This window comes from Muntiacus reevesi, chromosome 10 (assembly GCF_963930625.1).
Source record: "Muntiacus reevesi chromosome 10, mMunRee1.1, whole genome shotgun sequence".
Classification (NCBI taxonomy): domain Eukaryota; kingdom Metazoa; phylum Chordata; class Mammalia; order Artiodactyla; family Cervidae; genus Muntiacus; species Muntiacus reevesi.
Window position 1 is genome coordinate 15,404,623 of NC_089258.1, and position 12,968 is coordinate 15,417,590.

At 45.2% G+C, this 12,968-nt stretch overlaps 1 protein-coding gene across 7 annotated transcripts in view; it reads right to left on the reverse strand.

The window, feature by feature from the left end:
* Nucleotides 1-1,359: 1,359 nt before the first annotated feature.
* The window catches only part of CDC14B (cell division cycle 14B), a 131,336-nt gene continuing 119,727 nt past the window's right edge, over nucleotides 1,360-12,968 (reverse strand). For 5 of the 7 annotated variants that reach the window (XM_065946395.1, XM_065946399.1, XM_065946392.1 and 2 more), the window contains one exon: nucleotides 9,313-12,968. Coding sequence is in view for 5 of the 7 variants with exons in the window: in XM_065946399.1 (XP_065802471.1) it covers nucleotides 12,932-12,968 (37 nt within the window). In the remaining 2 variants the exon portion in view is untranslated. Of the gene's footprint in view, nucleotides 5,026-6,043; nucleotides 6,108-9,312 lie in introns of those variants that run through there. The other 2 variants (XM_065946394.1, XM_065946393.1) reach the window with 2 other exon arrangements.

Sequence of the window (12,968 nt, forward strand, 5' to 3'; positions counted from 1 at the left end):
GTTTCCGGGCCTGCAGAGGTCTTCATTTGCTCACCAGGACTACCTCTCACCAATTTGGTGGGTCAGATGAATGTCAGGATTTTGTCATATGATTGTCCACAGTCCAGCCCCAGAGAAGACAGGGCAGAGCACAGGGCAAGAGGAATCCATAATGTGATGTAGGGAAACTCAGGAGGCAGGATTGAGTTTGGAACTATTCACAAGGCAAGGCCTTCCAGAGGAGTTTCCCCCGCACAACTCCCTTGAGGTGATTTGGTATAGACATGTTGTCATGAGGTAGGGCACGTTTCTGGCTGATAATTTTTAATACTAACCAAATTAACCCCATCTAAGAAAACTTGTGAGCCTAACAAACCCTTTTAGAAATGGAGGTCAAGCATATTTGAATTCCCAAGGCAGGTGTGCCAGCCCCAAGCCTTCACCCAGGAGCTCACTGCAGGGGCTCAGGCTGCCAGAGCAGGAGCTAGAGATGAGCTGGTCCCAGGACCTGCAGCCGGGACAGCCTCATCAGTAGAGAGGTGTGAACCCAGACAGGATGAGGGTTTGGTCCCTGCTCTGACCAGATGAAACCTGACAATCTGGGAAGAAGCGGAGTCACTGCAAAAGCTGCTGCTGGCTGGGAACCTGGTGCTGGATGGTCTGAACGTCTAGCCAGGCTACTATGAAAAATACATCTTTAGCCCAGTGTTACTGATGAACAGCTGACATTTTCATCTCATGCAAAGCTGGCCCCTCACAGAAGCCGTAGCAGGCACCCCATTTTCTAGTGCTGGGTTCTAGTGGATGCTCTGTCCTCCCCTATTCCCCGGCTCCTCCATGCGAGCCCAGGGCTTAGGCGTTTCATGGATGATGGCATTGCTTCTCCTTTGAAACCACACCATGTGTGGTGTTGGCAAGTCCTAGGGAAGAGCAGGACCCAGGTCTCAGAAGCTGGGAAAGGTCAGCCCTTGAAGGGAAAACAGGACTGCTACCTACTAATCTATCCAGGAGAGAGCCACGCTGCCAACAGAGGGCGGGGAGACCAGAGCATGAGCCCAGCAGGACAAGCAGAGGTTCACTTTGAGGAAAAACTGTGCCACTTTCCTTTTACTCTGCTGCTGTTGTCCTCAGCACCCAGAGAAGACAGGGCAGTGGGGATCACATTCCAGGGTCCTGCCGCCTCACCTCCACCTCCTCCCGACACCGTCCTGAAGTGAGGCGCTCGGGCAGCCAGCGACACTGCCCACAGCACGTCCCAGGCGTGGAGGCTCTTAGTATTTGTGTAATGAAGCAAGTGAGAAAGGAAGAAAGCAAGTTATTGAAAAGAAATCTTTATTGTTAAATACAACACAAAAGTGCAAAACTTTATTGTAACCACCACCTAAGTCAAGGAACCTATTTCTCCAGGAGGCTGTCCGTGTGACCCTGCCCATCACAGCCTGCCCTCCTTTGGAGAGGAGTACTATCCTCACTGAGAGGAAGCGCTGCCCAAGGAGGCAAACCTTAGCGATAAGGCTCTGCCCTTTACCTGAATGTCCTTTAAGTCTAAAGGGTCCCCCTCTACCTTTGTTGCAGAACCTGGGTAACATGAGGAAACGAGCATTTCTTGAGTAACTGCTGTGTGCTGTCTTATAATTATCTCATGACTTGTCAGGGAACAGGAAGAGACATCCATCTTCCATGCTCCCTAGCTAGTATTTGGGTGGAATGGGATGAAAAGATGAAGGAGAAAGAAGATTCGGTCCCCAAGTTGTGTTCTTTCTACACACCCCTGAAATTTCCAGTTCATGTTACTAGTCCCTTGGGCAAAGCTGCTGAGAGGGTCAGGAAAGGCCAGAAGATACATGTGCCTCTGTGGGAGCCAGAGGACCACATGGGGTATGCGCTGTGCTTAGCTATCCCTGGGGTGAGGTGTGCCCACGGCAATGATGCACTGTGACACATTCTCCTAAAAGCATCCGAAGTACTCTGAGAAAGCTTTGGGGCTTCCCAGGTGGGGCTAGGGGTAAAGAACCCGTCTGCCAGCGCAGGAGACATAAGAGACGTGGGTTCCACCTCTGAGTCGGGAAGGTCCCCTGGAGGAGGGCATGGCAACCCACTCCAGTATTCTTGCCTGGAGAATCCCATGGACAGAAGAGTCTGGCGGGATATAGTCCATAGGGTCGCAAAGGGTTGGACATAACCGAAGCAACTTAGCACGCATGTAGAACGCGTTAATAGGTCTCCTGCACAGGTGGTGAGGGCAAGTCTTGGGAGAGCACGAGACTAGGTTCAAGGCTGCTGGCACGGTGCTGGCGGAGACAGGAGCAGAAGCTTGGCTCTCCCAGAGGCCTCCTGGAGCCTAAAGTCCTAAGTGCTCCAGGAGCCTCTGCTGGCCCAGGCCACCTCTGCCCATCTCCTGTTGCTCTAGGAGAGCCTTTTCCTTGGCCATAGGTTTCCCAGGACCCAAGACAGTAGGATTTTCCCCAACCAAACCACAAATGCACTCTAAACTATCACAGCTTCACCACGTGTGAAACTGGCCCCATAGTGTGGGGAGAGCACCAATGGCCTTGTTTCTTTGCAAAAATGTGGCCCCATTTCAGAAGGCTGACTTGGGAGCATTGTTGGGGAACACCTATCATGAGAATAGAGTGGCATCAACTTACACATAGGAAAAGGCCAGCTCTCATTCCAATCCCAAAGAAAGGCAATGCCAAAGAATGCTCAAACTACCGCACAATTGCACTCATCTCACATGCTAGCAAAGTAATGCTCAAAATTCTCCAAGCCAGGCTTCAACAGTACATGAACCGAGAACATCCAGATGTTCAAGCTGGATTCAGAGAAGGCAGGGGAACCAGAGATCAAACTGCCAACATCCACTGGATCATAGGAAAAGCAAGAGAATTTCAGAAAAACATCTGTTTCATTGACTAAGCTAAAGCCTTTGATTGTGAGGATCACAACAAACTGTGGAAATTCTTACAGAGATGGGAATACCAGGCCACCTGACCTGCCTCCTGAGAAACCTGTATGCAGGTCAAGAAGCAATAGTTAGAACTGGACATGGAACAATGGACTGGTTTCAAATTGGGAAAGGAGTATGTCAAGGCTGTATATTGTCACCTTGCTTATTTAACTTATATGCAGAGTACATCACGAGAAATGCTGGGCTGGATGAAGCACAAGCTGGAATCAAGATTGCAGGGAGACATATCAATAACCTCAGATATGCAGATGACACCCCCCTTATGGCAGAAAGTGAAGAAGAACTAAAGACCCTCTTGATGAAAGTGAAAGAGGAGAGTGAGAAAGCTGGCTTAAAACTCCACATTCAGAAAACTAACATCATGGCATCTGGTCTCATCACTTCATGGCAAATAGATGGGGAAACAGTGGAAACAGTGACAGACTTTATTTTCTTGGGCTCCAAAGTCACTGCAGATGGTGACTGCAGCCACGAAAATAAAAGACTCCTTGGAAGAAAAGCTATGACAAACTTAGCATATTAAAAAGCAGAGCCATTACTTTGCCAACAAAGCTCTGTATAGTCAAAGCTATGGTTTTTTCCAGTAGTTATGTATGGATATGAGAGTTGGACCATAAAGAAGGCTGAGTGTCAAAGAATTGATGCTTTTGAACTGTGGTGTTGGAGAAGACTCTTGAGAGTCCCTTGGACTGCAAGGAGATCCAACCAGTCCATCCTAAAGTAAATCAGTCTTGAATATTCATTGGAAGGACTGGTGCTGAAGCTGAAATTCCAATGCTTTGGCCACCTGATATGAAGAAGTAACTCACTGGAAAAGACCCTGATGGTGGGAAAGATAGAAGACAAAAGGAGAAGGGGATGATAGAGGATGAGATGGTTGGATGGCATCACTGACTTGATGGACATGAGTTTGAGCAGGCTCCCAGAGATGGTGATAGACAGGGAGGCCTGGTGTGCTGCTGTCCATGGGTTCACAAAGAGTCGGACATGACTGAGCAACTGAACTGAACTTACACGTAAGTCCCTCAGGGGTTTCTGAGAGTTCTCGAAAAAGAGGAAGAGTATTTTCTCCAGGATAGCCACCCTGCCAGAGGCACCGAGGATACCTCCAATTAGGGGTGTACACAGCCCAGCCCCAGGGGACCTCACTCACCTGATGAACCACCGGCATAGATGTGCTGGTGGCTCTGGTCTGCACTTCACCCACCCCCTCAGATAGGAGAGCAGCATTAGAGCAACCGAGAGGAAGACAATATGCCTGAGGTAAGTCCTACATTCTTGGCAGTGCAAAATGATCAGAAGGAGAGTGTTCTGGTGAGAAGGGAAAGTGAGAGTGAAAGTGAGTGGGGCGGCCAAAGAAACGTTCAGTGAGAGGGGTAGGATGCTGGGGAGAAAGGATGCAGGAGAAATGCAGAGGTCAGGTGGCCCAGGGAAGAACGTGGAAACCCAGGGTCCTGTGACTAGGGTGGGAAGACCTCCTTCAGGGATTGTCACCGAGGATCCTGAAGGCCCAGAACAGGGCTTGGAACGACTGGAGAACAGGCTTCTTCAGGGCACACATCTAGGGGGTGGGTACCCTTCAGTGCACCTGTGTGACCGGCACCCCTGCAGCTGAATGACGCTCAGCCAGTGATGCCATGGAGGGCTTGTCTAGGAAGTCTTCAAAATCTTGTGTTTGAGGGAGACGGAGGAATCTGCTCCCATCAGATAGTCACAAGGAGTCTAATATAAGAAAGCTCCAAGAGTGCCATCTACTTGGAATTGCACCACTACCTCAGAGGGGGTGCCAGCCTGGTCCTGCTCCCAACCCAGCCATCCAGGTAGCCTACAGGAAGTCCCAGCTCTGGCTTTGGGCTGAGATCTCAATACCCAGGGGAAGAACGAGGCAAAAACTCCTATACTATGAGGCTGAGGCGTGGGCCTGAGGAAACAGGTTTAAATTGCATCTTGAGAAAATTTCCGATGGTAAGCGCTGTGCTGTCCAGGGGAGACCTCTGGAGATCTAGTCCCTGCGGATCCCGAGCCAGATTAAAAGTCGGTCTAGAAAGGTCACAGCCCGGGACATCCAACCATCACTAGAAAAGGGGGGGGGGGAGACAGACGGAGTTGTATTTACAACACCAGAACCTGTCTCAGGGGGTAACTGGATACTACAGGGACTGGTTTAATTTGCAGGCTGGAGAAAAGATCCCAAGTTTCACGCTGTTGAAAAGTGGACAAATATGGGGCTGGCCAGACAGAAACACTCTGAAAGGCAGGAGTGAGCTAGGGTGGCCACCAGTCATCATGTCCCCGTCCCCACTCCTGTCTGCCAAAGTTGAATGAATACTCAACTGCTACTTGAGGATATGCCAATCACTGGTCTGCCTAGGGTACTCCTGTGTCACAACAGACCCCTCACGCTTAGGGATGGAGAACACAGGATGGGCAACCTCCCTGTGGCTGCTACACTGATATGCCAGGGCCAGGCAGGAAGGCCAGCCGGAAGTCCGAGTCCCCCACTTTCATGACAATGGGCCTTGTTCTCAGGGTCAGCCCCCGCTGCCTCCTATATTAATGAAAGCTTCCCTTCGTGCCCTTCCTCTGCCAGCTGGGGCTTGGACCAGAGTTAAACAAGGTGAGCACAATATTAACTTCACAGTCTACTGCTGTTTCCGTGACATCGCCCAGTAAAGCTGTATTTGAACCTATTCAGCAGTTCCCAACTGGGGGCGGTACTGCCTCCTGAAAAAGTGGCTGAAAATGTGCATTGGGAGAGGCGGGGGCGGGGGTTGGGTAACCCAATGGGTGGGAACGTCACTGGCATTTAGTAGGAGGGGCAGGTGGGGGAGGTTTGCAAGGAATGCCAGTCTGGCTGCATTCTCTGGAGTTCTACACAAGGAAGGATTGTGTGCCTGAAAAGTCATCTTGTTTTACATGGAGAAGCAAACCCACCCTGAGAACCACTGTCTTTCTCAAAATAAAACAATGCACAAACCCTACTACCTCCCCCTTTCTCCCTATCCCCACCCAAAGCCTCTCCTCATTTAAACCGATGATATAAGAATCAGAGGGGCCGCAGCCAGGGTCCCGCCCTGCAGGAGGCCTCCTTACCTGGGCATCTCAGTGTGGATAGAGCACCCATCATCCAGAAGCATGTCAAAGCCATGCAGACTTGCTAGCAAAGAAATGAGACACAGTTGAGACAAGGCAGAGACCAGATGTGCTTCAGGGGCAGGGTGGAGGGATTTCCATTCCACGTGGACGGGGCCAGGCTCCCCACTGAGGGAGCTGGGGTTATCTATTGAGAGGAATCTGAAAGGGTTTCCCAGAGTCCATATGCTCCTCCAGTAAGTGAGAAGATGGTGAGACTATACACAATAAAGGAGTGTATGATGCTAACCACTTAGAAGACAAAATGCCCCAAATCTGAATAATGGGGCAGCTCAAAGACGGGACTATGTGTAGCAGGGAGGGATGGTGACTGCATCCCATGGCTCTGGGGTCAGTGATGTCCTGTTAGTTAGCCAGCTCAGCAGTGTCACAACAGCAGCTGCCAATGCGGTGCGGAGGGAGTTCAGGACTGTATGTGTGATAGTTCTTTTGAAAAGCATTAAGCCAACATTCTAATTTTTTAATTAAACATAATATACACGGCTCTCAGTATGTACCAGGTGCTTGTTCTAAGTGATGAACAAATGTTAAATCCTCATACAACCATATATTTTAATTTTTTAATTAAACATAATATATATGGCTCTCAGTATGTACCAGGTGCTCGTTCTAAGTAATTAACAAATATTAAATCCTCAAACAACCTTATTAGATATTGTCATTCTGGCCCAAATCACACAGCTAATAAGCGGCAGAGCAAAGGTTTACACCCAGTCTGGGTCCATAATCCATGCTCTGAACTATTATTAACCAAACTGCTTTTCGAGGCAGTGTACATCAAAAGCTTTAAGAGTTTGCATGTCCCTGACCTAGAAATGCCTTTTAAAAGAATTTAACCTAAGGAAATAGGCAGCACCACCCAGGAAGAATTTACATATGAGAATATTCATGCAGTGATGAAACAGTAAAACGATGGAAACTGCCTGCAGGCGGAACAATGGGGAGAGGATGATTACTTAAGTCAGGGCATACTACAGAGAAGTTTTTGGAGACTTCCTCAACTACACTGCCTCTCAATGTACCCCCAGCTGCACTTAAGGCCCAAAAGTGGAGGAAAAGAAAGCAATGGTGGGTATTATGCTCCACACTGGCACCAGGCCCCATACTAAGGCACAATCACGTACTTTGGTCTCTTTTAATCCAAACACCACGCACTTACTGGTCCAGTTTTATGGATGAACAAAGTAAGAGCCAGGAGGCAGATGAAGGATCCACAGAATAAATAAATAAAATAAAGCTCATTTTAGAATGCACATTGCTGACTGCCCCTTTCCATATCAACTTGCTATTTCAACATGAAGGGGCCTTCTCTACTAAATCATTTCAGCACTCTGCCTTGATCACTCTCAAAAGAGAGTTTCAGTGTGTGAATTTCTCCCTTCAGAAGTCAAATTGTCTGGCCTCTTTAAAAGTTTACCATTATACTTGTATGGAATTATGCTGCAGGGACCAAAAATAGCAGAGACTGAGAGATGATCATCTGCTATCAAAAACCGGTCTTTACCTAATTAAGAGAAAAGTACCTTAAATGTATAAAAATTAATTTATTGAATCCTAGAAAAGCAATCCTGAATATTCAATGGAAGGACTGATGCTGAAGCTGAAGTTCCAATACTTTGGCCATCTGATGTGAAGAGCTGCCTCATTAGAAAAGACCCTGATGCTGGGAAAGGTTGAAGGCAGGAATAGAAGGGGACAACAGAGGACGAGATCGTTCACCAACTCAACGGACATGAGTTTGAGTAAGCTCCGGAAGATGGTGAAGGAGGCCAGGTGTGCTGCACTCAATGGGGTCACAAAGAGTCAGACACGACTGAGTGACTGAACAATAAAAATTAACTTACTGAAAGCTAGGTGAAAATGCCACTTGCAGCACGTCCCATGTATTATCCCACTTAATTCTCATTGTAATTTTTACGGTGAAAATTCTCTTATTCCCGTTTTATTTATGGAAAGAAGTAGAGGTGTTTAGTGAATTGTCCATGTGGTAAATGAAAACTGGACAGAGGAAGCAAGAATCTACAGCACTAGGGTCTCAGAGGCTGGTTGCTCACACTGCACAGCCCTGGAAGACACGGCTGCTCCCACGAGAAACAGGCACGTCCTCTAGTTTCATCCAGAGCCAAGCCTCAGCGCCTGGCTGCCAAGCCTGCCCCCTTCACGCTCACATATCTTGAGCTGCTTGGCCAATGCCACCTGAGCCCCAGTGGGTCAGCAGGAGGGCACACAACTCAGGGTAAACCATGGAGGAGCAGGCGGACGCGGCAAAGCCTACAAACTGCTCTCTGAGGGCAGTGGTATGTAGGAGTTTGGATGAACAGACCAGTTCCTTGACTTTGCACTTTGAAAATCCTAGCACAAATCAAAGCTAAGTTCTTGGGGAACTGGACAGCCCCCTTAGCAGGACAGGTTCCTACATCCTAGGATAACCTTTGCATGATGGTGTGGGCAGTTAGGTTTTTTTAGGATTCTGCCTTGCAAGAGACCAAGACGGAAGGCAGGTGATTAGCTGTGGATGGCGGCCTTGGTTATACACCGGGATACGAAGCGCTCCAGCACTGGTCCTGCCTTTACTTAGCACTTTAATCCAGACCTTGGCAGGTAAAATGAAGGGGCTACAGTGTATGACCCACGAGACTCCAAGGGTCTGACTTACATGTGTCTTTTCCTTAGCAGTTGTCAAAAGGGTCAAACCTTTACATGCCAGAGCTGGTTAGTGGGTATCTGTAGAATTAGTTCATATCAGGAGCCCCCTCACTTGCTTACTGTCATATCCTGAGGAAGATATTACAGACTAAACAGTATACCCCCCAAATTCTTAAGTCAAAGTCCTTCCACCAATACCTCAGAATGGAACTGTATCTGGGGATAGTGCCTTTAAAGAGGTAATGAAGTTAAAATGAGGCCATTAAAATAGACCCTAACCCAACCTGATTCATATGACAAGAAATGAAGGACAGACAGAGAGACACCAGAGATTGGGAGGCACAGAGAGAGGCATCAGAAGAGAGGAAGAGAAACCAACCCAGGCAACAACACTCTGATCTTGGGATTTCTAACCTCTAGAAGTGTAACAAAATAAATTTCTGTTAAGCCACCCAGACCACATCCTAGCAAACTAATACTGCAGAGGGTTATATCTACTTTACACTTTAACCACAGCTTACCATGATTCAGAATGATAAGTGAGCAAAAAATTCAAAAGGCTCTTTGGTTAATACTTTTAATTATATGATTATAATTATACAACTTCCATTATTCAACATTTTGTATAAAACCAGTTACAATACACAAATTGACAATATGTATCAAACTACATAGATATGCAAAGTTTACAGGCCATTATGAAGCTTTATCTTAAAAATACCTTCAGGAAAATAAACATTCATTCAACCAGTTCTCTCAGCTTTATAAAATATGATTAGAAATATACATTTTACTTAAAAAAATCAAGACAATGATTGATCAAATATTGATTAATCAGTTACATTTTAAAACTTTTAATAATCTATACATGAGTGCAGGTTAGATAAAAGTCTGCAAATCATTGATATAAAACTGCAGTAATATAATTAGATGAACATATCTGCTGACAGTTAATTCTACTGGGCAATTAAGGAGGTAATTTCCTACACAGTATAGGTGAACTGTCCAGTCGATTAAACACATCTGTAGTATTTCCACTTAGGGACAAGGAGAATACTCAGATGTAAGAGAAAAGGAACAGTAGCAGCTAGCCTCACAGGACAGTTTCGAGGGGAGAAAACTATTACAGAATTAAAATAGACTTTTACAGTTGCCTTTGCTTTCCAAAATGCAATTGCTAGTTTAAAAAAATGTATGAAGAGAAGCAGCTATGCTACTTTCTGACAAACATCAAAGGCGCGCAATGCTCATTTGTCAAGCAAAGGAGAGGCTCCCAGAGCTCTTTGCATAACGTGGCCCAGAACAGCTCACCGAAGCATCTCACACTCCAAGGGCAGACACATTGCCTCATGAGAACACTTGGGAACTCTTTTAGATCTTGTCTGGGCCCAGGAGGTAGAAATCACCCCTGTGAGAGGCGGAAGAGGGCAGGGAAGCAAGCAGGTGGGGGACAGGCTAAGATAATCAAGTTTAGAACAGAAAAATTTTGGAGACCAGAAGAGCAGCGTGCCACTTAGATGCAGCTACATTTTGACAAGTAAGGCTACTTGTTTTACTGAGGCACTGCTCAGGATCCATCCCTCTTCATTCACAGGTTAGAGGGATTTCTACTTTTTCTTTAGCATTACAAAATGGAAGTCTGTTCACACATCTAGGTACCCAGTTTGGCAGACACTCTTCTTTTGGACTGTCCCTGACTGTTGATGATTTCAGTCCCCAGAAAGCTTCAAGGGCACCTAAAAATACTCATTTCTAATTTTTATCTCAATGGAAACTCTCTTGGTGTATTTTCAAAACTGTTTAAGGCTCTCAAGTTAAAGAAATCTCTCCATATCTGACATGCCCTATTTCATATTCCATACCAAGATCTTACACAACAAATTAAAAATGAGATTCTGAGAAGATTCTTGGGTGTGCTGAACTTTCACTTTGGGGACAGGAAGAAGAGTCTTTTATTCACAGCAGAAAGAATTTTCCATCAGTCAGACCCAGAGACTTCCTAGATTCTCAATATCCCCTTAACAATGTGCTATACAATCCATCTGAAGCACTATCCCAAGTTGTGTGTTCCAAGGAATGTTTCTTAACAAATCACTAGTTTGCTATGACTACTTTCAGTGAGCCTGTCAAAAACAAGGATTTTTAGAAAGAACCACAGTGATAGCAACTCTAGCTGGAAAACTTGAGCAGCCACACAAAAAGGCAATTTGTAAAACAAAAAGTACATTGAAGCCCCAATTTTTCACTCTTGGCCAAAACATCAGATGGCTTATTCACTGTGAGGGAGACAGCATTTACTTGTTCTGCTGATCAGCAAGAACGGTTCAGATGGAAGTTTGATTTTCATAACTGCTGGGATCAGTTATGTAGGGAATGGCCTTTAAAGGTATAAAGGGAGGAAGAGTTGCCCTGAGAATTCAGTGTTTTATACCTGGGCACAGCTTGAATAATTAGTATCTCCCAGAACAACACAGCCAACAGAAGGTTTCTTTTCCCACTCAAAGCTTCATCAAGAGCTGTCTTCCCTCAGGTAAGTGGGTCTTTGTATTTATGAACTTTCAGGGATAGAAAACCACTGTTTTTCTGCGGTCTGGTCCTGATGTTTAGAAGCTGGCATGACCCTACCTCATGATGCCCGATGAGGAGGAGCTGCTTGTTTGATCAAAACGATGGCATCTTCCATCTCCCCTCAAGCACTAGGCAAACTTCTAATTTACTCCAAGACAGTAAATACCATAAGAGATCCACAGTCTTCTAATTACTTTTTACATTAAACAGACTTTAATCTGCTTATTCCAACCACTCATTATTCTTTGTAACTACATTAAGAAGGCAGCTTTTTAAAAATGGCATTGCCTACTGACCTGATGCATTCATCTTGTAAAGAATGTGAAGGCATTTTGCCTTTCAATATATCCCCTCATTCTCGAAACCAGGATAGCCAAACACTGGTTAACAATAACTAAATCATTCACTTATGGAAGTAACCAAGGTGATTATAAATATTCTTTTATTTGGGGCCCTGTTTCTTTTTAGCAGCAAATAAATTGTTTTGTGATTGCTTTACATTACAGACTGTTGTGTTTCTGTGGGATTGAGGGGAGAAGGCACTCTGCAAAGAGTTATTAGTTGTATTCCCTAACCAAAGGCAACAGTGAGTTTCTTATTTACAAATAAGTGAAATCTAGATGCAAATAACCATGATTGAAACTGAAAGGCCTGAGGCCATTAACATAACAACAACAAAAATTCACAATGCTACAGAGAAAGACCCTAACAAAGTAACTTTTAAAAAAAGTCCTCATTATTTGGAATCACTGTTTCCAGGGGAAACAGCAACAGTGTGGGGGTTTTTCCTGCCTGGAAATACGATTTTAGTTTGTATGATTGGGTAACCAAATAGCGGGCAGGCTTGACATTCTTCAGACTCAAAGTGACACAAAAAAGAATGACATACAACAATTTTCCAACTCTGAAGCTAGTCTCTCTTCCTGAGTCTTCTAAAGCTACTACTAACATTCTCTTGATAGGTTTAGGTTACCAAAGTACCACTTTGTATTACAACATGCAACAGTCTTTAAATGTGGTTTTCACAGATTCTTGTTAATAAAGCACTCTTTGGTGGAAGACAAGCAGCTTGGGTACTTAACAGAGTTAACATTACAACAGTATTACAAATATTAAAGTGAAGATGATTAAACCAAATAGTATCAAATCACAGAAAGTACCATTTCAGTAATGCTTGTTTTATCTTTATAAATTTTGACACAGGGTGAACAGCAAATAAATAAGTAAAAAACCTCCATCAGATCTTCAATTCTTCTGAAGGCCAGCAGCTAAAATGATTGCCATCACAGGGACATACGTGCACCACACAGACTAGTCAGCTCTCCTGATAACAGAGGGCTTTGATATTTACACCTGAGACTAATTTACAACAGCTTTTTGTGTTCAAGACATTTCTATAGGAGAGTTGGGCCCTCTTCAAGTCATTCACTTGCACCCAAGCTCATGTAGTTATTTAAATTCCAGTGGACATTTTCTTCATTGAATAAACTTGTTAGGTGGAAAGCAGCTAAGGCTTTTGCAATATTTTTTTTTTTCCCAAATAAATTGTGCTAAAGTCCTGTTGTAGTTTTCTGTTCCTAGAGTCTTCCTTCAGTTCTGGTCACAGGTTTTTACTTAACGCAAGACTGTTTTAGTCCTTGAAATGGAGGGA